The 23,562-nt window shown below is 54.8% G+C and overlaps 1 protein-coding gene across 3 annotated transcripts in view; it reads left to right on the top strand.

Annotated features, from left to right (window-relative positions):
* The first annotated feature begins 2,579 nt into the window (after positions 1–2,579).
* The window catches only part of LOC148643852 (neuronal calcium sensor 1), a 31,221-nt gene continuing 10,238 nt past the window's right edge, over positions 2,580–23,562 (top strand). Inside the window, exons 1-5 of one of the 3 annotated variants that reach the window (XM_088614827.1) lie at positions 2,584–3,018; positions 3,685–3,762; positions 8,117–9,246; positions 17,005–17,029; positions 23,191–23,329. In XM_088614827.1, the coding sequence (XP_088470953.1) occupies positions 9,183–9,246; positions 17,005–17,029; positions 23,191–23,329 (228 nt within the window). In that variant the 5' untranslated portion in view covers positions 2,584–3,018; positions 3,685–3,762; positions 8,117–9,182. Of the gene's footprint in view, positions 3,019–3,684; positions 3,763–8,116; positions 9,247–17,004; positions 17,030–23,190; positions 23,330–23,562 lie in introns of all 3 variants that reach the window. The other 2 variants (XM_088614828.1, XM_088614826.1) reach the window with 2 other exon arrangements.

The raw sequence follows: 23,562 nt of genomic DNA, 5'->3' as shown, positions 1-23,562 counted from the left end.
CTGAAGACGCCTGGCTGTATGTGCAGGTGAGTGATCCAGGGATCCTGACTCTCCTCGATTCTGGGCACCCCCTTAAATTAAGGCAGGCCCTGGGTTTATATCTGGATCCCCCCCCCCTGCGCTACAGCAACGCCACTCATTCCTGAGTCCGGGAGGGGCCACACCTCTCTTAAATTCTGAGACTCCAGCACCCAAGGTCCTGGGAGACATGGCTAAATGAGTCTGGTTGAGATAATAAAAAACGAGCCGATTTGGACAGAAGAGCTGCAGACGCACCGGTCCTCCTGGGCCACGATTGGGTATTCCTGTGCGATACTGCAGATGCACATGGCAGTGATGTTTTGCATATCTATCCTTGGCAAGACCTGCCTAGATACAAATGGCCGAGTCCTCAGGAGAGTCGACCACCATAAATCAGGGCTTGCTTGGTCGTGGTTTTCCATGGGGGGGTGTCTCTCCAGGGGTACAGACGTTCATTGGCGACCGAGGTCCCCGTGTCCGATTCCAGGGAGTCAGGAGACTCTTGTGGCTGTTCCCAGTGAAAGAGTCTGCGGCTGGCTGCCACCAAGGGAAAAATGGCTGCCGTTTTTGTTCAGTGGTATGTTCAGTGGCGGATCGGTGAGCTTAACACCAGGGCAGGGCAGGTCCGAGACGTCGCAGCTGTGAATGAATGTTTTGCGTGTCGCTTCAGCCGTGCTCTACCTTGGGAGAGAGGAAACGGGCAGGGGGGGGGGGAACGTTTCCGCCGGAGGAAGAAGACGGCTCTGAAAAGCTGGTCCTGCGAGTTGGGGAGTTCTATTTTTAACAAGCCATTACCGTCGGAGCCAGCCTGAGGCAGGGATGGGGATCGGCAGCACAGGAGCGATGAGTTGAGCTGGCAGACGGCGGGCGACAGGTGTGCGCAGCTGGGGGCTCGGGCCTGCGGTGGGCTGGGGGCGACGTCACCCGCGCGCCATCCTGGCTGACGTTGGGGGTCCTCCTGCGCCCGGGGGTCTGGGTGTGTCGCGTCTCTGGACCCGGAGGCGTCCGCGATCGAAATCCGCAAGGGGGACGGAGCTGGGCGCATCCCCCCCAGTGCCCCCCAACGGGGTGCCTGCTTAATCCCCCCCGAGCTGGTTTTAATGACTGCAGACAGCAGCTCCTGCTCAGCCTCCTCTTCCTCGGCCGCGATGCGCTCGCCCGGTTCGGGCTGAGCGTTGTGTGTCGGAGGGGCCCGTGCAGATTGTACAGGGCGCTCAAGACGGCGGTACGGAGGGGGCTGGGCGCTACGGGGTCCTGACGTTTGGTACCCGATGGTCCGGGCAGCCGCATGAGGCTCTTCACTCTTTGTGGCCCCCTTGATGTCACGCGTGAGTGAGTGAGTGAGTGAGTCGACAACCCTGCTCCCTGCGCGACATCATCAAGACCTTCGGCAGGCAGCTCATGGACAGCGCCCGAGTCACAACAGCCCCACCTAAGGCCATGGGGCGTTCGGGCCCGAGCCTGCCCCCCCCCCCCCCAAAAAAAAACAAAACAAAATGGCGCCCCATCACGTGACTCTGCTGTCGGCCATCGATCTCCCGCCCTCGCCGGCTGTCGGGGTTCTGAGCGGTAAATCCGGCGTTTAGGAAGAGCGTGACTTGCTCCATAAAACACAGTGATTTAGTGAGGGAATATCGGAAAGTCCTGGCAGCTCAGCAAATAAAAAGACGCCGGCGACCGTCCCCAGCTGGTGTTTCTCCGAGCAGTAATCGATGCGGAGTAAATCGGTATCTCTGCCGTGTGGTTCAGTTCCTTTTCATCAGGGCCCATCTGTGCGGCTAATGCACCTCCTGTATGTACAGCTTCATTAGCCCGTTTTAATTTAAGCTGGGTTTAACGGGGGTCCCTTCTCCCCCCCCACCCGCCTACATTCTGAAAATAATAGGCTGTCAAACCCCGGGATATTTTTGGGGTCCTCTTTACAGGAACACTGCGTGTGGGCGGCTCTTGAAAATGGCACGCTGACGCGCAGAACAACTCAAAAGCCTTCCTGCGCGAAATCGGTTCAGAAAAAAAAAATCTTTTTTTTTTTTCCTTCCATCAGCCCTGTTTTTATGTCGGGAGCGCTGCTTGCGTTCACAGAGCGAACAATGAGCGGGGTTTTCATATCGGCTTTGTGTGCGCCACTGAAGAAAAGAAAGACTTCAGTGCGCTGTGGGGAAGACACCCTCCCTCCACACACACACACACTACGCCAACGGGCGTTGGGGGGATTAAGTGAAAGAAAAAACACGAATAATACACTTTTTTATTAAAAAAAAAACACTGGAGCCTGACAACCCTGGATAACAGAGTACGTGATGCCGCCGTCATGTCTCAGTGACCCATTAACCTAATAGGTTCGGGCTCCTGTGGCGATGAATACTGCTGCGCGTCGGAAAACTATACTCCCGGCCCGGGGACCCCTGTTCCTCCCGGGCTCTCGATCCGCTTGACCGCCATCTGACATTTCTAAGGCATCCGATACCGCCTCCCCCCCCCCCCCCCCCACTACATACAGGTCCAGGTGTGTCAACAATGCCCACGAAGGCAAGTTTTCTTGATCTCAAAACGCAGAAAACACCCGCTGCGTTATTGCTGAGATATCCACGCGTTACATCGTCTCGTCGCCCCCCCCCCAGAACTAAGGCGAGTAAGTTACTCGCCTTGGGGAAACGAGCGCTCCCACTCGCCTCTCCCAGCCGGGCTGTCCGCGCTCGTTAGGGGCGCACGGCTGGGCGCCGGGCCGGGAGGGGTTAACTCCCAGCCCGTCCCCGGCCGGCAGCGGCGGGAGCGTCTGATGTCAGGACGGCGCTCCGCCTGAGGCTCGCTGGCAGCTGGCAGCGGAGACGAGGAGGGATCGGCGGTCGCGGAGGCTGGGAAGCGCTGGTGCGGACCCACTTCGCCAACCTCCCCGGGCGCAGACAAAGGAAACCCAGCGGAAGCAGCCCCGAAGCCCGGGATATTTTCCTCCTTCCATCGTTGCCCTCGTCCCTCCGTGCGCGGACGCGGCGAAAGGTGAGTGTTTCTCGGGGTGGGGGGAAAAGTTTCCTTGCGGAATGGCACTAAAATGCGGCGGGTTCTCCCTGCCTTGCTACAGGTCGCTCTGTATGAGGCGAGCTGGGCGCTGGATGAGTTCAGGAAGCTGGCAGGAGGCGGCTCGGCGGTCTGTATCAGACGTTTCGCTCCGATTCCGGTAGAACGAGATCAATTTTTATGCATCAGAAATATATATATATATATTACACCCCCAATTAATTGGAACGACCGGGACTGACTGCAAATAATAAAAATCTGTACCGATAAAACCTCCCCCCCCCAAGCAGTCTCCCTCCCGTGGCACGTGTGTCTTGTGTGTGTGTGTGTATTCACGCACGGATAATTACTCCCATTTCCACAACTCTGTTTACGCCGCCCATGAATATTTCATCTGGGGGGGTTGAAGGAGACGCGCCTGTGTGTCCAGCGCCGGCCCCCAGGCGGTCCGCAATGATGCGGCTTGCGGGGGGTTTTCAGCACAGCTCGCTCGGGCTGCGACCGAGCGCTTTGAATTTCACAAACGGCACTGCTGGGGTGGCGAAGGACTTCAATCTCACGAGCATTTCACCGAAAAAGACTATTACGACCGACTGCAAGGGGTTAAAAACGAGTCCCCTCCCAAACCTATCGCTTTCCTTTCTTTAGAAACGCCGGCACTGAACGACCGTCCTGTGGAATAGAGCTGTTCAACAACTCGATGTCTAGTTTTAAAACATACAAAGTGTGAGTGGGTTTTTTTTTTTGCTCATTTGGGGCTTGACCCCTGTTTCTGTTCCAGGCAGTTCTAGTGAAGACACATGGCTTTCGGCAGTAACCGAATCACGTTGAATGTCAAGGGTTTTCTAAATGATCAAAGTGTCTTGTGGAACCTGACGCGGGCTGATTTAACTGTTGCACTCTCTTTTGTTTTACATGAAGGAGTTATTTGATGCCGGCCTTTCTTCCCACACAAATAATATAAATTTTCCACACACCCCTCCTCAAAAAAAAAAAAATCAGAAACATCCTGCTTGTACTTGGCGACACTCGTGCATCACCCTGAAGGCGCTGAAGACGTATTTTCATTGTTCAGCATCTGAAACCGGTTTATTTTTTTTTTTACAAGAAACTGCGCCTCGGTTTAGCAGTCGGTAGCGAGCTCTGTAACGGCCGAGTCCGTGAAATCGTCCGTCCGTCCTCTCTCAGTGCCCGAAGCCTCCTGGCGCCGCCAGTCCGTCCGAGGTTTCCACCAGACGCGACGCGGTGCTGTCGGCTGTCGGAAAAGGAGATGAGGCGCAGGTTGTAGTTTTTATTTTTCCCCTCAGGCCGTTAAGGAATGTCTTACTTGAAACCACGCCGCCGGCGCGGATGAGGTGGTTCCCCTGTTTTTAAGTTACTGGCAACGAGACCGACGAAGGTTTTTCGGGGCTTAAAGCTACTTCACCCAGCGGCGTGACTCGGGGAAGTGTGCCGCGTTAACTACCCCCAAACTCAAACGCACACTTTTCCGTTTCTAACACGGTGAGACGGCGCTCAGGACGTATTCACCTGGGTTCACGGACAGAAAGCCAGAGGAATACGGGACGCCAGACGGACTCCCCTGGCGTGGCCGGAGTGAGTCCTCGCTCGGGGGGGAGTCTCACCTCGGCCCTCGTCGTGCTCTCCGCCGGGTCCTAACCTCACCGCCTTGTCCTTAAGGCCTCATCTCTTAGCTTCCAGTCGGCTAAGGCCGACCAGCAGTCCCGACACAACACTCTACATGCGACAAGAGAATTTAATAGAAACGTCTTAATAGGAACGAGTAAAGGTGTATTCCGTGACACCCGAAGAAGGCCCCAAAGACGAAACGTTGTGTTTCTTTTGTTCTCTTTTCAGCAGGGAATGAACCTTTGCTTGTTCCTTTGCAGCCAACGCGTGCTGACGCAGCTCCCCACTGGAAGCGTCTGTAGGTCTTGAAGAGATCTCATGAGGCCGCAAGTAACTGCTGCTTCATCATTATGCAGGGTGAATTGGTCACTATCAGTGCAGAATGTTTTCTTTCAGGGGAAGAATATTGACCTGACGCACTGGTTAGCACTGCAGCCTGGGGTCCTGTACTGTTCCTCTTTATTATAAGTGTTGAGCTGTGTTTCCGAAGGATTTATTCATCTTGGACAGGGAACAGTGTCTGCTATAGCAGATGAGTCGAGTTTGCAGGACCTCAGTGTTCGGTTTAACAGATCTTGGGGTACAGGTGTACCTGGTCCTGAGCACACAGGTCCTGACCCAGCCTGGCAGTAAGAAAAAGCCCTGTGAGTCCCCTCTCTTTCCCGAAACTGGACTTTTTATATCTCTCGTACTCTTCCGGAGCTTAGATCCGTGCTCCGTGTCCTCCATGACATGACCGAGACTTTCCTGCATGTCCAGCTTTCCACTGCAATGGGCAGAGCTTGGCAAAGCCTGCCTGCCAGCCAGCTTTCCTCTATAGACTCGGCTGGGATGGTGCCCTCAGGATCGGACCCTCTGTGCCCCCGTTGCAGGAGGGCTGGTGAAGAGACTGGCAGCCTGGCGAGAGTCCTGGCTCTTGAACAATGGCGCTGACCTGTGCCGAGCTGGTCAATGGCTGTTGCTCTTCATGCAACTACTGTCTGGAAAGGTCTTGTGTCTCTTCCAGTCTGCACAACCCGCTGGGGCAGCTCAGCTTGGCTGAGTCTGTTGGCAGTTCATTGAGGACATTTACTAATAATAATTGCTTACACTCATATAGCGCTTTTCTGGACACTCCACTCAAAGCACTTTACATGTAACGAGGAATCCCACTACCGCCACCAGTGTGCAGCCCCACCTGGATGATGCCCCACACACCAGCTCTCAGTGGGGAAGAGAGCAGAGTAATGAAGCCAGTTCAAAGATGGGGATTATTAGGAGGCCATGATTGGTAAGGGCCAACGGGAAATTTGGCCAGGATGCCGGGGTTACACCCCTACTCTTTTGGAGAAACACCCTGGGATTTTCAACGACCACAGAGAGTCAGGACCTCGGTTTTACGTCTCATCCGAAGGATGGCGCCCTTTTTACAGTATAGTGCTCCCGTCACTATACTGGCGCATTAGGACCCACATGGACCATAGGGCGAGCGCCCCCTACTGGTCCCACTAACACCTTTTCCAGCAGCAACCTTAGTTTTTCCCAGGAGGTCTACCTGGCTCACACCTGCTGAGCTTCACTGGGCTGCCAGTGGTCAGTTGCAGGGTAATGTGGCTGCTGGCATTTTCCAAAGGCTGTGTTTAGGATAAATCAGGACAGTCTCAGGTGCTCAGCAGGGCCGGCCCTAGTTGGTCCTGGGATGGGAGACCTCTGTGAATTACCAGGTTGCCGCTGTGTGGTGTTGGAGGACCACTAGGTGGTGCTCTTTCCCCTGACCCAGTACCCCGGCATGTTAAGCAGTCATACTGTGCTGTAGTGACTGAAGATAGTAACAAAAGATCCCAGGGCTCTGTTTGTCTGATTAAGGCCATTACCCCTGGAGTTCTGGCCTTGAGCAGTCTGGCTTCCACACAGATGACCCTAATCCACCTGATGCAGCAGTGTCTCTCCCTCACCCCTGCAACCTGCCATGTCACCAGGCTGCTCTGTATCAGCAGGTGGGGGGCACGGCTCCAGGGGGTCCCCATCGACGTGTTAAGCACTTTGGGATCAGCGGGGATGTGGAGGGCTAGACAAATGCAATTAAAAATTAATCGCCGTGTCCACTGGAAGCCCACTGTCGCCTGTGGCGTGCTCAGATCCGTGGCCGGCACGGGGGGGAGGGAGTTCTGGTCGAGCCCCCGACTGGAGTGTTTCAGACGTCTAATGAGAACAGGGGATCCTGTTGTTTTATATCTCCGACAAACTCGGCGTTTGTGAAATGATTTGCCAGTACCCGCGGTGCGATCTAATTTTTTCCTCCAGGTTTTCTCCGCATCGGTCCCCACCTGTCAAAAAGGGCTTTAAAAGCTAGACTTTTCTTTTTTCCTTTCCACTGGCAGAGAAGTTTGGGGGGAAAAACAAACTGAAAAGGGTTTTGGTGCAGATGAAGACTAATAGGATCTGCGAGCCGATCTCTAGGGTTAGAGAGGGAGGGGGGAGCCAGATTGTTTTTAAGCCCCGTGAACGAGATCTCAAGAACCTGAAGGTCAAGAGCAGAGGCCTGCCCTGAGCCTGACATCGTGAGCTGAGCAGGAGGCTTGGATCGGTGTCTTCTGCTTGTCTGGCGGTTGCCCGGCGTGACAGGGGAGCAGGGGAGAACTTCACCGCCCGTGTGTCCGCGGCGTTCGCTTGCTGGGCCCTCGTTGTTCGAGTGCGGGGTCGTCGCCGCGCCTCCGGACCCTCGTCGTTTCCGCCGCGCTCCGCCCCTCGCCCCGTCGTTTGGGGGGCTGCTGTGGCGGAGATCCGGTATCGAGGAGGGGCCGGGTTCGAGAGGGAAGAGACGGACGTTCAGCGCGGGCTGAGTAAACGGAGCCCGGGGAGAATTCCGCGTCTCCAGCTGGAGATCCCGAGCCGGTATCGGGGCCACTACCTGAGGACCCCCTATCTCCTGCCAGCCACGGAGCCGGCCAGGCCCGCCCTTTCCATTCGCCTTTGGGGGCGAACGTGATGAGAATTGCGCTTGTGGGGGTGTAGGAACAGATGGACGAGTATTCTGTGTCCTTTGGAGGATTGTCACGCCGGGCGCTGTCCCACAATGCCCTGTGGCCTGTCACACGGGCCACGGTGCATTGTGGGACAGATTCCCTTCGCGGTAGCTGACTGGTGTCTTCCTGTTGGCTTGTTCACGGAGGCGTGACCGGTGGGGTCCGGGGGGGGGACACAGCTCACCGCCTGTGTCGCTGAATGGGGGGGGGCGGTAGTTCCTCATTCCTGGGGTGTTGCAGTGCCAGGAGGGGTAACGAGAAGGGGGTTGTACTGCACAGGCCTGGTAGATCTCTTCCTTTGGGGAGAGGGAGGAAGGAATCGTTTCCAAAAAACAAACAAACCTAAAAGCGCACCTAAAATGGGTCCAGCCGCCTCCTGGCAGGTTCTCCAGAGCTGTGCTGACCAGCGCGTCCAGTAACGTGCTCTCTGATGTTGGTTTCCGCAGGGCGGGGCGCGCCCGGACCCAGCGGAGCCGAGCAGGCAGACCCTGAGCGTCTCCAGGCCGGACTTTTTTGTTGTCGTCGCTTAACGGAAGGCGCCGATCGCCCGTCACCGGACAGCAAGCGCTCGGAGAGACCCGCCCCGGCCCTGCGGCCGTGCCCTCGGCGTCCCCCAGCGCCCGCGGCGTCTCCCAGCGCAGGAGAGGAAGCCGGTGGCCCCAGCTCTCCACCGGGCGCCGCTGGGATCCGCGCATTCCCGAAGCAAGCAGGTGCCGGAGTTGGCCCTTTTCCGCCCCCCGGGTGGAGGGGGTGGAAGACTTCCGTCGTGAAGCGTCCCCAGGACGAGTCCTCCCGGGCCGAGGGCAGATCCGGGTTGGAGAACATCCTGCTCTTGTCCCAGTAAGGACCTGCAGAGAGGGGCAGCGCGCCGGAGTTGGCCCTCCTCTTATCTGAGCTGCGGAGCTCGAGGAGAGCTCTGTGAAGAACTGCCCACAGAGAGAGAGAGAGAGAGGGAGGGAGAAGGAGAAGGAGGGAGGGCGGGTAGTGCGAGAGAGCGAGTGCCGCCAGTCAGAGAGAGAGAGAGAGAGGGAGTCTGGTAACCAAGGACAACTGCAGAAACACTGCACACAGTCAGTCCCACACAGTGACTGGAGGGAAGGCTACATGGGCGCTGAGATTGCAGCAGGAGAGACTCCGGAGATCTGAAAGCCACCCGACCTCCCGTCCCGAGGCGAGAACCCCCCCCCCCCTCACCCCTACCCCCACCCCGAGATCGGAGAGGTCAGCTCAGTGCTGGAGGGGCCGGGGCGGGGCCGGGGTTCGGACCGGCCGCCAGCAGGAGCAAACCAGCCTCTCCGTGGGCTTCCGATGGGAGACTGAACTTCCAGCGACGGAGCCTGACAGCCTTCCCCGGAGGCCCGGTCCGTAGCGGTGCCGTTGCCCGAGTTTGATTTCTCCGGCGGCGTGCCTGAAAGTGGGATTGGTGCTCCTGGTGGCTCTGGGGCTCAGCGAGCGAGCGAGCCGGGGTCCGGACGAGCCCGCCCAGGCCGGGCCGCAGAGTGCTGACTGACCATGGGGAAGTCCAACAGCAAGCTGAAGCCCGAGGTGGTGGAGGAGCTGACCAGGAAGACCTACTGTGAGTATGTCCCTCCGCCTCTCCCTTTCTCTCTCTTTGCACCCGCGTAGCGAGGAAAGCAGACATTTCCCAGAGAGGTGTGTGCGAGGATCAGTCTGGCACCCCTGGAGCACTTAACTGAATCCTTCCAGCGCGAACTGCTCTCGCAGAACAGCTTTGTGGGTTTCTGGCACGCTCACGTGAAGATGCCGTTGATTACGAGGACCTGGTGGAGAAGGAAGAATGATTCTGTATGTCCGTTTACGGCTCCTTTCCTCCTGGTGTTTTCCGTAGTGCGAGATCCGCGCTCCCAGTTTCATCTCGTGCAATGAAATCGAAGTATTCTCGCGCGCAGCAGCAGCAGGGAGGGAGGGTGGACGCCGAAGTGGACTCCAGTCCAGTCTGGTGTGTCTGAGGATTGGCCAGCTGGGCTCCCAGTGCGCGGTTGCCTGCATCTAGCTGTTTCTGACAGGGCAGACTTTGCCACCCACCTGTAGAGCAACAGGAGAGACTGAAACCAGCACCCTGTGGGTGCTTGCACAGGTTTGGCCTGGGAATCCGTGCGCACAGCCTGCTCGCTCTCTTCTGACAGCTGTAGCTCTGGATTCCCGCTGGGCTTGGGTGTAGCCTCTGCTTGGGTTTTGGCCCAAACCAAGCCAGTTCAAGCACGGCGCAGCCCAGGCCTGGACAGCGGTAGCGCGGCATTGCGCGGTGCACCACCGGTATCGGCTCGAGGCAGGGCTTTATTCTGCCTGCAGTTAATCAAGATTAGATTGAGCCGCGGGGGCGTGTTAAATCACCGTTGAAAGCTGGTCTTTTGTTTGCAGTCAGCGCTTCCCAAACAAGAGCGCGTATCCGGGCTGACGGTGGAAATAAGGCGAGAGCCGGGTCCCTCGGATTCTCCACAGGGGGCGTGGAGTTGATGTGTCGAGCTGAGGGCTGAGGGGCTCAGACGACCCGCGGGTTCCGCTGAGCGCCGGGTGAAAGTAATGGGGCATAATGACTAACATCACTGGACCTGCGTGCGTCACGTGGTGTTAATCTGAGAACGAGCCCCCGCCCTTTCCTCCCGTGGGGACGTGTGCACGCTTGGCGGGGGCCGCCGGCGGGCAAAGTTCTTTAGGGGGGTCTCCCCGACTCCGGGGGGAGGAGGGGGGCAGAGTGGGCTGCAGCTGGTCTCCGCTGCCTGGGCTCTGCAGTGCACGGGGTCACTCTCTGGCTGGAGCTGGGGCTCCCCCCAGGAGAGGCACTTTCGCTGCGCGCATGAGATTGCAAAGCGCTCTCTGGAACGAGTGAGCAAAAAACAGACGGTTCCGTTTCCGTCAAGAGTTCTGATGCAGCAGGAAATTGACAGCGAGCCCCCCCCCGCTACACAGCAGAGTTCTGTGTTCTGGGCTCAGTGGGCCGTGACGGTTCGGTTTCTTGTGCGTTCTGGTTGCCTGCAGCTCGCGCGGTGTCTGCTCGGGGAATAATGGAGGAGGCCAGCGGTGGTCGATTAAAAAAAACAAACCAACCATAACGAGTGTTGGCGCCACACGGCGGAGGCAGGGTTGAAAGACGGAGGGGCGCAGGAAGGGTTAAGCCTGTCACAGATGTTGGGGTACCCGCCGAAGTGAATCCGTTGCATGAGATGAGCAGCCGGGCCCGTGAACGTCTGGGTGCTGTTTGTGTTTCAACCTGGGGGGGGGGGGGGTACAGATGTCGCACGATGTTATGACCTGTGACCTAGGGAATGTCGCGCCGTGCGACCTTTGACCCGAGGGATCAGGCCGGCCGTGCGCGAACAGTGCCTCTCTGGGAATGCGGGATCGCCGGGGAGCTGCGCAGAGAGAGGGACGGGGAGGAGAGGGCGTTCGTATCTGCCCAGCCGAACCCCCGAACTCCGCAGGCAGGTGGGATGCACGATCTGCCAATTCCTCCGTTCAGACTGGGGATGTTAATTGGTTATTACGCTAATTAACAGATCCTTCACAAGAAGAGCTGTCCATGGGCTTGTTATAAGGAGCTGGGACACGCTCCAAATCGGTCTGTCACTCGGATAGCTTCCCTGGGTTGTATTAAAGTCCCTGACCCCTGTGGCTCCTGATATTATATGGATGGTACCTTTGATGGCCGAATTAAAAATTCCCAACGTTTTTTTCCCGACATCCGGGCTTTTTTCCCGTCCGGATCCGTGAGCGCGGATCTGCCCGGGTCGGGCGCTGCGAGGACAGGCAGGCGGTTTCCGCAGAATCGATTTTTTTTTCCCCCCGCGGGAATGAGGAGGGGCCAGCGCCACCTGAAAAGCAGGCCCGTTTCTCTCTTCCGTTTAGGAGCCGATCGGTCGATCAACGCGAGTGATTGCAGCTGCCTGTCGTTTTGGGCCGATCAATCACTTCAGTCCGGGGCGTCGGGGTCGTTTTCTGTTCCCTCGTGCCAGAGCACTCCAGGCTTGTAACTGCACTCCTTTTTCATTCAGCTCTTCTGCGGCACCACGAAAGAGCAAAAGCAGTGTTTTACAGCAGGGTGTGAACAGCCGGTTTCTGGCGTTTCTGTGCGGAACAGAAAATCGCTAAGAAAGCTGTCATTATGTTGAGCGCAGTCTGTGTCCTTGTAGGGATGCAGGGAAACAGGTTGAAAATAGAGGAGGGAGGAGAGGTGATATTTTGAAGAAGCGTCCCTGCATCGCCGGCGATGAGCAAGAGCAGCCGTTGTGCGAGGTCGATGTGCAGGGCTTTTAGTCTCCCCTAACCTCCGTGCAGCTGGATTGCAGAGGTATCCAGACAGTGAGAGCCTATTAGTGTGTTTTTGTTGGGTGGTGCATTTCTTTAGATAAGCCCATTAATTTGTTGCCGGCTCGGTGATTGCAGAAGAAACCGCCACATGGTCTTGTAAACTTCCTAACAGTTAATAAGACAAATCTGCTATCGCAGGCATCTGAAATGGCACAGAATGGACTAGAAATGCTCAATCTGGGACTTCCTCGGGTGAAAACCCCCCTTACCAGCGAGCGAGCTCGGACCCTTCCTGCTCCTCTCCTGGAGTAAACGGCTTCTGCACTTCTCCCTGCTGAATAAACATGAGGCGTCGCGGACGGAGAAGCATTAGGCCGCCGCGTTTTGTAGCGCTTTCTCGGGCGGGGAAGGCAGCTCGGGCATGCGGTGCGTTCCTGGTGCTCAGGTTGTTTGATGCCTTGACGCGACAGCGTTTGAATCCGGCTCCCCTTTGTAGTGGTTTTTCCTGTGCGGCTGTTTCTACTGAATCATACTGTGATCCGTGGGACCTCCGTAGCTGCTGGCACCTGTGTTCTGGGATATTTGTCTTCCGCATCCTGAAAGCAGGCCTGCAGACAAAGAAAAAATAACAGTTCCTTCGGCATTTTTGTGGGGAGAACCGTTTTTTAAAGAACATATAAACCGGGCAGCATATAGCTGGGGTCCATTCGATAAGAAGACACTGCACTATGTAGCTCTCTGGCTAGCTCTAACTCAATTTGCTGAGTGTGAGGCCCTTCTGATTGCAGCCTCTTCATTCCATGCTCATTTCCTGATGCCTGTGCGTTTCGAAGGAAGCTTTAACGACCCGGTAAGACCATTTTGACAAAATGGTAGGGTGGTGGCTCGTTCCATACTCCTTCAACCCTCTGCGTAAAGGGGCCTGTTCTTGGTTTTAACAGCCCACGATCTCTACTAGTCGCTGGATGGGCCGTGGGCTTCTGCAGGATGCGCAGCGAAAATGCCTCGCCGGGTCTAGTTTGCTTCTGCTGTTGACTGTCCCACGCCACCCCCAGGAGGACTGGCAGGTCCACAGGCTGATCCGGACATCTGTTGTGGCTGCGTTTGCTTTTCCACTCCTGCCCCGGATGGGGGGCGGGGGGGTGTTGACCCTTGAAGGAGGGGTGGGGGGTGATGATGAGGGTAGCAGGATTCCCAAGATGTCACAAAGGGTTTCCATCAGCCAGTCAAGATGTTTGATGCAAAAAAATAGGCTGCCACCGTAGAGCTGTTGGTAATTAAACTGAATTAGCTGGGAACAGTCCTAATTCGGCTGACGCTTAGCCCCCGCGGCTTAGAAGTTTATCCGGTAAGTAGGGCAGTCGGAACGCATTATGGCTAACTTCTGCAGCCTGAGGAGAGAATAAACAGCTCCTGTCTGAACGTGTGTTTGTCCCGCGCTGCCGAGCCCGAAGCGGTGAGAGAGAAGGAGACCAGGTGATTCCCTGCTTCAGAAAAGAAGACCTGGTTCCTGCAGGGTCCTGGGTTGAGCCTGCCTACCCACTGGGCAGCACCGACCGGAGGGGAACGGCACCTCCTGGTGCTCTGGACAAGACGAGGGGCGGCCGGGCTGGCTTCACAGCCCGCGGTTCATCTCCTTGGTCTGCGGGGAGCTGCTTGTGTTTTTCGGGTCGGGCCGAGAAACGATTTTCTCCCCGACCCGCCGAAGGAGGGAGGGAGATGGGTCCCCCTTCTGTCTCTTCCAGCCTACTGCTGTCCCACCCGTGGCGGCTAAAGGAAGAGCATCCTGGGAGATATCCGGTGAGACGAAGGCCTTAGCCCCCTCGGCGCAGGGAGCAGTGTGGTGGGCCGTGAGGAAGAAGAGGGAGGGAGATGCAGAAGGAAGAGCAGCCCAGGAGCTTCAAGCCCTTGTTGCTCTCCTTTTTTTTTTCCTAATAAAATTGTCCTCCAAGGCTAGCAGGTTACCGTGCAAAAAAAGACAAAAACGGGGCTGTAGGGAGGGGAAAATGCTTTGATCTTGAAAAGACGGGCGTCTGAGCCTTCAGCAAAGAGCTCGCACTGGCAAAGGAACCGGATTCCCTTTTCCCCGGCGGTGAAGGTTATCAGTCCTTTGTGTGGGAGCTCAGCCGCAGATTAGCTCGCGGCACCACCTCGTTAAACCTGCTCTTTCGCCGCTTTGAGTTCTTAGGTTCATAACATTTGAAACATTTTCAAAGTGGCCTTCAGGTCCTCGCGGCGAGACCGATAGGTTCCCCCGAATAGGATACCGTTGAGCTGCTATCTGCTGGGTGTGGAAGCTGCGGCTCTTTGCTAAGCGAGGCTTGGAGCTCTGAACGCGCGCAGGCACGCGCGCACACACCCGCTGTGTGTTCGCCGGCAAACACTTCTCGCGCCCAGACAGCTGAAGGAATGAGGACTGCACCGCGGAGATGTGCTAATTTAGAAATAACATTCACCTGCGTCGTTCAGTATCGCCCAGACCTCCTCCTATTCCACTCTCACACAGCGTGTAAGGAGTGCAATATTAACACCTCAATTAAAGGTGTTTGCCATGAATTAAAACTTGGGAAAGTTTTTAATTGCTAAACTTTCTCCCCCAAACACAACTATGTATATATATTGCTGCAAATTTTTAGCACAGACTGCAATTTTTTTTTTCTGCTTTACTCACTTTGTTCGGGAAGTGTTCCTCACTGACAGCAGTGCAGGTCACTGGATGGCCACAGGTGGCGCTGTCTCGCAGAGATCCAAGCCCTGACTGACTCATCCCGTCCTAGTTCGCACTAAGCTTGTGATGATCTGATCCAGACCCAAACCTGTGACTCTCGGGCGTGCACATTTCAGTATGTCTTTTCTGTAATTTTCCACCTAAACCTTTAACCTGTACTCAATGCATGACCAGTAAGGACATTTTCTGAAGTTCGTTTCAGCTTCTCGGTTTTGTAACCATCGTCTGTCCTGAACTCCAGTGTTGCACTTTATCAGGGTGCCTGAAAAATAAACGAACGGATTGAAACTCGTTGTTGTGGACGAGTTAGAAGCTCAGATCTTGGACAGCCTTTCTCAGGGGTCCAGTTTGGCTTTGGCTATTGCCTCAGTGCTCCTAGGCTCAGGGCTTACATCTGTATTGAACTGCGTTCCGTGTGGAGTTTGCATGTTCTCCCCACAAATATGTGGGCTTTCTCCTGGTGGTCCAGTTCCCTCCAGCAGTCCAGGGTGTGAAGCTACTCAGATGGATTGGCCTGGTCCATTTCCTGCTTTGGGTCCAGTGCAGTTCTGCCTTTGACCCTATATCTGTGCAAGTTAGGCTCCAGGCTCACCACAGCCATCTAAAGATCAAGAGAGTGCTGAAAATTGATGGGTGTTTTTTATTAACCTGTTGTCAGGCTTTGATAGCGAAAATTGCTTTTCTATTTTGCCGTTTTGTGCGTAACCCTGTATTGGGGGGGGCGGGGGAGACATGCAGGAGAGCTTGTGATTGCTGCCGTTTCGGATAATAAGGCAATTTGCTCCAGTCTGATAGCGCAGCTTGCTCCTGCCTCTCCTGTCCCATCTCTTCCACGGCGCTGGTGCGCAGCACTGACCCCGAGGGCCGCGATGAGGTCAGGCAGGAGCAACGCCGAGGCAAGGAAATCCGCTGACCTGCTGAGAGAGCATTAGACGCGTCGCACAGGGTCACTCTCGGCCAGAGTTCTGAAAATGACGTCATACTGAGTCAGTGGTATCCTGGCTGTTTGTTTGAGGCAGTTATCCAAAGCAGCTTGTGCTGGGATGCACTTATACAGCAGGGCAGGTACTGCAGCAGTCGGAGTGAAGCGTAGTGCTCAGGGGGATGACAAGATGGCCCCATCAGAGCTGCCGGTGCAGAGCCCTGACCCCTGCTCCGCTCACCAGCTGACCGGTTGGCCAGGCTTCCTGTGTGCCCTCGGAAGGAGGGACAGGGAGAGCCAGCGATTGCTGGCACGGGACCCAGTGTTTAAACTGTCAGACCAGCCTCCGGGGAATCGGATCCTTTCTACCCCATTGGAAGAACCGGGTCAGAATTGGAGGGGGAGGCGCCACGACCTGAGATCAGACCCTAAAATCAATCAGTCAGTCCTTAAGGTATAAGGTAACCCTAATGCCTTAATCCGATCACTCTTGTGCTCGTGCGAGCTGAGCTCCCAGATGCTTTGCAGATAAATCGCCCTGTTATCTGATCTCCCAGAGGTATGAGGGTGATTCGCACCAGAGCGACCCAGCCAGCTAATACTCTTCCTGATGGTCCTGCATCACGATGGAGGACCCTGGACTCTTTGTCCCGGATGTGTTTGGGTAGTGCTCTTTGTATTCCTGCCCTGTGTGGATTCTAACACTTGGTTTTATGTATGCCGTCCGCCCGGTGCTGAGAATTTAATTCCGCTGGCTCAAAACAGCCACTCCTTCTGCTCCGTGAGTGTGTGGTGTCCAGTCAAGCCTTGTCCTGAGTCCCTATGGGTTAGTATCTCCCAGCTCTGGTCTCATGAAAAGGGAGAAACCCTTTTCTACCCCTCTGGGGGGAAATGCACACCCTGATTCTCGCTGCAGTTGGAAGGAAAGGATTCAGTTAAGTGCTTGATTAGATCATAGAAAACCTGAAACGATCTGCTTAGGCGGTAGAGGTCAGGGAGGGAAATCCCAGCAAACCCCATGGGTTCGACTTCTTGTGCTCATGTTACGGGCCGTGACGTGTTTGGAAACTCGGTGCAGTAGCACCAAGGCCTGGGGTGTTTTCCAGACTATGACAACAAGATAAACATCTGTGATACTTGATCAAAACCTCGAAAAGTACAATTAGGAAAGAATAAACATATCCTCGGGGGAAAGAACCCTTTGCTGCAGAATGTGAATGTTTGAGTGAAGAAGATTGATGAGGGTCTTTTGAAACAAAGGCTGATCGATACAGCAGGTTTTGTTTCTCCATGTGGTGGGGGGGGGGGGGGGGGCTTGTCTCCAGGGGAGTCTCTCTTAGTGAGGCGTCCTGAATGCACTGACAGGAGGTCGGGGGTGTGAATAATGAGTTTCCCCCTTTTCTCTCTCTTTGCAGTTACAGAGAAGGAGGTGCAGCAATGGTGAGTGCTTTCTGAATTCTTTCTCATCATTCCTGGCGTTTGTCCAGTAGATCGGCTGGCCAGCGTGGTTGCTGGGACCCTGGGTTCAGCTCCTGGCGCTTGGTTATGCGTGGAGTTTGCATGTTCTCTCCAGGTCCATTTGGAAGGGATTAGGGATTGTCGCTGTGTGTTCCTCATGGGAAAAGGCTGGTGATGGAGCCTGAGAAAGGCTTACTGCAGCGCGCCTTATTAAGAACCTAGTGAAGTGTGTTAAAGCCCGGCGCATTCAACAAGGTCTTACACATTGTCCCAAGCTTCTCGATTGGAACCTGCTTGCAAGTTCTCTTTCCAACTCAAAAGCCGGAGAGCTGGAATTATGTTTGAAGCACCACGGATAAAAAGTCGCAGAAACCTCCCACGTGCTCAATGATTGAACAAAAACGAAAAGCCCCTGTTGATGCGATGGCTGTTATCGGTTCAATTGGGGGTATGTATGTAGCTGAGATCACCGCTAGAACAAGCGCCAGCAGGTGCCGGGGTGCCCAGGAGCGCCCGAGATGGTCTCATGGGAGTATGGGGTATGGGAGTGTGAGGGCCGCCAACGCGCGGCGTGGGTGGCGCAGGGACCGGCAGCTTGGTGGCCGTTGAAACTGCTGCAGCAGTGAGTCAGCCGAGCTCGATGCCCCCCCCCCCTCCCGCCCCTCTCCAGCCACCTGCAGGCAAGCTGCGCTGAAGCATCTGCCAGCTGACAGCCTGCCTCTGTCCAGGTCTGCAGCGCAGCTGGGAGGAGGAGCGGGCTCCTGGCACCCTCACGCGCTCGGCTGACTCCCTGCCCAGGACTCTGCTCCGAGCTATTCCAGGCTCCCATACCCCCCCCCAGGCTCAGCCGCTCGGATCGCTGGGCTCTGCGTTTTGGGCGCTGCGGTGGGCCCGTCCGGGAGGGGTTGGGGGGGGCGGGCCGGACCGCTCCGCTCTTGGCGCCGGGCAAAAAGCAGATCGACCTCGCAGACCGCCCGTCTATGGGGAAAACCAGAGACTTGGGCTTCAGCCAGCACATTGAAGGTGAATATTTCTTGGGTTGGTCCTGCTTCGTCTTAATTGGACATTTTATCCCCTCGTTGCTCTACAGTCCCGCAGATAACAATTGTATCTTTGATTCATTCACGTTGGCTGCCCCCTTGCGGGGACGAAGACGCGCCTGACTGTTGGGTCTGTTAGCCGGTAAAGGGGGGAGCGGACTGGCGCAGGTGGGGCTGCACACTGGTGGCGGCAGTGGGATTCCCCATGACCTGTGCAGCACTTTGAGTGGAGTGCCCAGAAAAGCGCTATATAAGTATAAGCAATTATTATTAATTAACTGCTAATTAGCGATTGGGCCGGGCTCCTCTCACTTGTCGCCTTCCTGGGGTTCTGAAGGTCCGCCCAGTTCCACTGGGAAAGGAGACGGCCTGGCAGAATCTGGGACTCGGCTCTTTCAGCAGTCTCGTTCCTTTCTCCCCTCATTCCTGCGAGCCGGCGCGATGAAGTCGCAGCCCGGGAGGCCTGCTGCCCACTTCAGACAAAACACTGGTGCCGCCACGATCTTACTGGGATAAATAAATCAGGCTCCTCAGCCCCCTGTCCATTCCACTCCACATTATTATGCGGAAGTGTGTTCTGTGCCTTTTCTGCAGATTTGGAAAGCGCAGGGTTTTGACATTCCCTGCCGTTTGCCATTTCTGAAGTCGTGCACCTTTTTCGGGGGATTAGGTTCTGTTAATTTGCATGCAGGGTAAGTCGCAGCGATTTGTGCCTCCTGTCCATTGCAGTGTTTTTTTTTATCTCTGCTCTTAATAAAGCTTTACCAGCAAATGCACTGCTTTTGCACTCTTCCCTAAGTGTATACCAACTCTGTTTCTGGGGGGGCCGGTGTGTCTGCAGGGCTTAATTTCAGCGCGGCTCTTAATGACCCACATCGGCTCATTACAGGCTTGATTAGATCAATTTATCTTCTTCTTCGAGCTCTGCAAATGCTGCTGCTGCTGCTGCTTTAAACGGGCCCGGGAGTTCTGCAGATACACTGCCCCTTCAGCCCCTCCAGCCCTAGAGCCCAGACTCTGCCTGAAAGGCCCGACTGGATTGTTAAGGAGTGAAGATCTGATTGGAGCAGGATTGTCCCAGAGCCAGGACCCCGCCTGGAGGATCTGATTGGATTGTGAAGGAGTGAAAACTCACAGACACACACCAGCCTTCCAGGACCTGGACAGCTCACCTCATGGTTTTCCTCTGGCTTTGCCTTCCCCTCTCTGCGGTGTCTCCCCTTAATTTCTGTCAGGAGGCTCCAGGTTCGAGGGAGTTCCTGAGCCTCTTTGTGCTCTGTCCAGCAGTTATTGCCTGTGCCTCCGCGGTTTATTGAGGCAGAATTCAGCCCCCGACATTTTTTCATTTGAGGACATCTGGGTTCCAGAAGGCAGGTTCCCTGCAGTCTTTCAAACGTGTATACAAGCCCTGTTCCGTAACAGGACAGTGATGTGACAGACTGGGATTATTTAAGACTTTGAAGCATAATGCCGAGCGAATCTCTTGCACGTAGGATTGTGATTCCGGGGTCTGAGAGAGAAAGGGGGAAAAAAAAGCAGGCAGGGCAGAGATTCTGCTGTCAGCGACTGCAGCAGCAGTAAATCACTTGGGATAGAAGCGTCTGTGAAATAACCCATTATGTACTGTAGCGGAGTGTTCTAAAATAAGCTTGTATTGGTTTGGTCCAGCAGACCCCTGCTGTCGGGTTTCTGTTCCATATCAGCGGCCAGTTGCTTAATTGATTAATTGAGGTAATGAAGTATCTAGTCTACCCAGACCTTTCATTTAGTTTTCTTCTGCTAACAATTGCAGGAAGGCTGCTTCATTGTACCTGTGGAATTAGGGAAGGTAACTGGAGGTTTCTATCTAGGTAAAAAAAATATTTATATATTTTTATAATTATAATTAAGCTTTTTGTGGTCGGCGCACTGTTTAGATCTGGACAGTGTCTGAAACAGGATAGCGGGGCCGAACTAGTGGCCTTGTACCAGCGTGTCTTTTTTAGCACCCAGTTTCCAGAACAGAAGGCCGAGCCTGTCGCTCTTGAAGTGGGGTGTGGGGGGGTTCTCCATCTGGGGCTTTGCTTTTGTCTCAGTGAGACAGGCTGCCTTCTCCCAGCTCCTCGCTCCAGCAGTGCCCTGGCACCTCCTTGTGTGCCCCCCTGCCCGCTGCAAACACTGAGCCCAGAGTCAGCTGAGCCCTGAGCTCGGGGCAGGGGGCTGGCTGTAACTGTGTGAGCTGCAGGGCAGACGGTGCACAGGGGGCCGTGCCCCCCCCTCGTCAGGCCATGGAGCCGGGGCTGTTCCTGGGCAGGAGGGAGGGGGGCGTGGCTGCCAGTAGCGGCCTGTTGCCCTGGAAGGCTCAGCTCCACGCTGTCTGTACACCAGAGGCAGGAGCTGGGGGGCACTGTTTGGACTTCAGTGTGTGGGGTTGCTGCACGTTGCTCTTCTTGGCCAGCGATGAGGTGTGTGTGTGTGTGTGTGTATGGGGGATGGGGGGGACTCTCCAGCATAGGGCTGGGGGGCAGGAGCTCTGTAAAATCTGCAGTTGTGGGAGGCTTCAGTGGTTGGAAGACATGAGCAAAGATTTCTCTGTTTTTAAAGCATGCCTCCTCCTCTCTATGTCCTCTCCTCCTCCTCCTCCTCCTCCGCACTGGTTGTGTAAGTTTGGCTCCACAAAAACCGATTTTTTTTACTCCCTTAACCCCTTCCCTTCCCCTCCCGGTGAGCCTCTCGAGCAGACGTCCACATCGGCCTTCGCTCTCATGTCGACACCTTCTGCTGCACTGGCTGCACAACCTTTCCGATTGGTTGATTGGTGCATTCGTCCCAGGCTTCTGGGAGACCCGTCTTTCAGGAGCTGGTCCCTGTGCACATGGGCCAGAAACACAGGGCTTTGTGCACGACCCAAAGGGCTCATGTGTTTTACTTTTAAAAGGCCAGAGTTGCTTTCGAGGGCTCGAGAAATGATTGACCGACCTGTCCCGCTCGTTAAAGCTTCATTAAGGATGTCGTTTCAGAGGGGAAATGATGGGAAACCATCGACATCGCTGCCAAGTAGCTCTGCTACCTTTCACATGACAGCTCCCTTCTCCCTTCTGCTTAAAGCTCTGCTCGGTTCAGGCAAGGGGGTTTTAGAAAGATTTTCTCAGCAGGGACATCATGAATTAAAAATGAGTCATAGCACCTGAATTATACATAAAATGGGTCATTGCTGGATTAGGATTTCCAAAAGGTTTACCTGCCTGAACAATAGCAATTTTGCTTAATTTCGTATCGCGCAGTGCTTGAACCTTTGGGCCTTAATTGCAGTAAATGAAAAACACACCAGTGGAAGCTTATGGAAATGAAACTAACCCGCTGTGCCAGGCTCTTACGTACTGTATCTGAGACACCATCAGCAGTCACGATATACTGCATGCGTGTCATGAGCTCCAGCATGCGCTGGTGTGTTCTGCCATCAGAACCTCTTTGTTACTACTGGCACAGCTCAGTCTGGAGGAGAGGAACCCCAGGTTGTCATTCGGAGATCTGTCACTGAGAAACCTGATCACAGCTTCTCCAGGTCAACTCCACAGCCTGTGTGCAGTGCTCTGCTTTATGCAAGGTGTTGTGTCCCGTTCTTCATCCGGGAAGATCACCACTCAGATCTAATTGACTCATTTTCAGATGCTCCTCATTGTTAACATCAGTTTTTCATCTCTGTACAGATCTAACTAGATCTAGGATTAATACTAGATCTGTATTAGACCTGTATATTATCTGTGCAGATCTAGCTAGATCTAGCATTAATACTAGATCTGTATTAGACCTGTATATTATCTGTGCAGATCTAGCTAGATCTAGGATTAATTAATCGAAGGCTCCACAGCCGAAACGTTGTGTTTTCTTTCTTCTCTTTTCAGCATGGAATAAACCTATTAATTGTTCCTATCTGTAATAATAGTTAATCATTTCTTTTGACTGGTTTTCGTATCTTTGCTCAGGGTTGGGTTCTGGCTTGAAGCAGGAACTTTGAAAGCAACGATAAAGATTAAAATAATGGCCACCGCTGGGTCGCTGAGCCTATCCAGCCCCCCGGAAAGCCATTTTCATCCTTGTCTCCACCCTCACCCAACTGGCAGGAATCAAGGCCTTTTAAGAGTGAAGCCTTAGGACCATCATCAGCCAGTGCTGGAGTCCTGGAGAGGCTGTGTTGGGCCCTGTGTGGCTTTTCAGGATCTCTTGCCAAACCTTTTCACTCTCACAGCACCCGACTCCCCAAACATTTCAGCGGCAGCCGGAAAGAGGGAGAATGTCCTGGGATGCGCTGGCTTGGATGGGCTCTGAGCCAAACTCGTAGGAATCTGAAGTATCGTTAAATCTTTTTTTTTTTTTTTTACAAAAACGGCCCTTCTGCTTGCTCAGGGGTTTTGTGCTGCATTTGCTCCTGCAGGAGCACACATACACGTATAACGCGTTGTCCGAGTGCGAAAGCCCTCACGCCCGCAGTGACAGTAATGTGCCATGGAGTCAATTTGGAGAAGACAGCTGACTTGCCCATTGATTTTTTTTTAATGCTGGGAAAACTCTTAGCTGCCCCCCCAGCTCGGCTGTGAGCAGGTTTTCAATTTCAAAAGCAATCCTAACCTGCCTGTCTGTCTCTCCCCCCCCCACGCCTCTCATGGGGCTGGATCACGGGCTGTGCACGGAGACGTATTTGTCGAGACGCGTGGGGGGGGAGAAAATTCCAATTAGACGGTCATTTCAAAAGTAATGAGCTGGGCGCAACATAGGTTAGATAACGGTGCCTGCCCAGTAACAAATTATCCCAGTGACAAGACGGAGGCCCGCAGTCGGACGAAGAGGGATGATATTGGTCCAGAAGCATTATTTAGAGGCAGGCAGCTTGTCCTTGGTGATACCGGAGCAGGTCTCTCTGCCCGACATGGTGCAAGTCCTGCAGTTAATTAAATTGCGCTAGCAGGTGCTTAACCGGTGCTCTGTAGCTAACAGAGGAAGAAGCAGAGGTGAATTCCACAAGATCTGCGACTTTTTCCGCCTTTGTTGTGACCTCTCTTTCTTCCTCCTCGAACCCGGGTCCGGTGCTGCTGACCGCCTGACCGCCGTCTCCTCTGCCCGCAGGTACAAGGGCTTCATCAAGGACTGCCCCAGCGGGCAGCTGGACGCGGCCGGCTTCCAGAAGATCTACAAGCAGTTCTTCCCCTTCGGCGACCCCACGAAGTTCGCCACTTTCGTCTTCAACGTCTTCGACGAGAACAAGGTAGGCGCGGACGGGCAGCCTTACTCGGGCGAGCTGGGTTCCGAGATGCAGATCTGGGTGTGTATGTCGCTCTAGCCCAGTGCTTCTCGTTGGTGGGAGCTTCAGCATGCTCTGCTTTATGCTAGGTGTTGTGTCCCGTTCTATATCACTGACTTTGCCATTGCTTCTTATGGGAGTTTAAACATCTAAATATGACCAGGGGGACCATTATCTCTGCATTAATCCTGCGCTTG

This window comes from Lepisosteus platostomus, chromosome 21 (assembly GCF_059453375.1).
Source record: "Lepisosteus platostomus isolate fLepPlt1 chromosome 21, fLepPlt1.hap1, whole genome shotgun sequence".
Lineage (NCBI taxonomy): Eukaryota > Metazoa > Chordata > Actinopteri > Semionotiformes > Lepisosteidae > Lepisosteus > Lepisosteus platostomus.
Note: the sequence above shows the minus strand (reverse complement) of the source record. Positions and strands in the feature narration are given on the sequence as shown.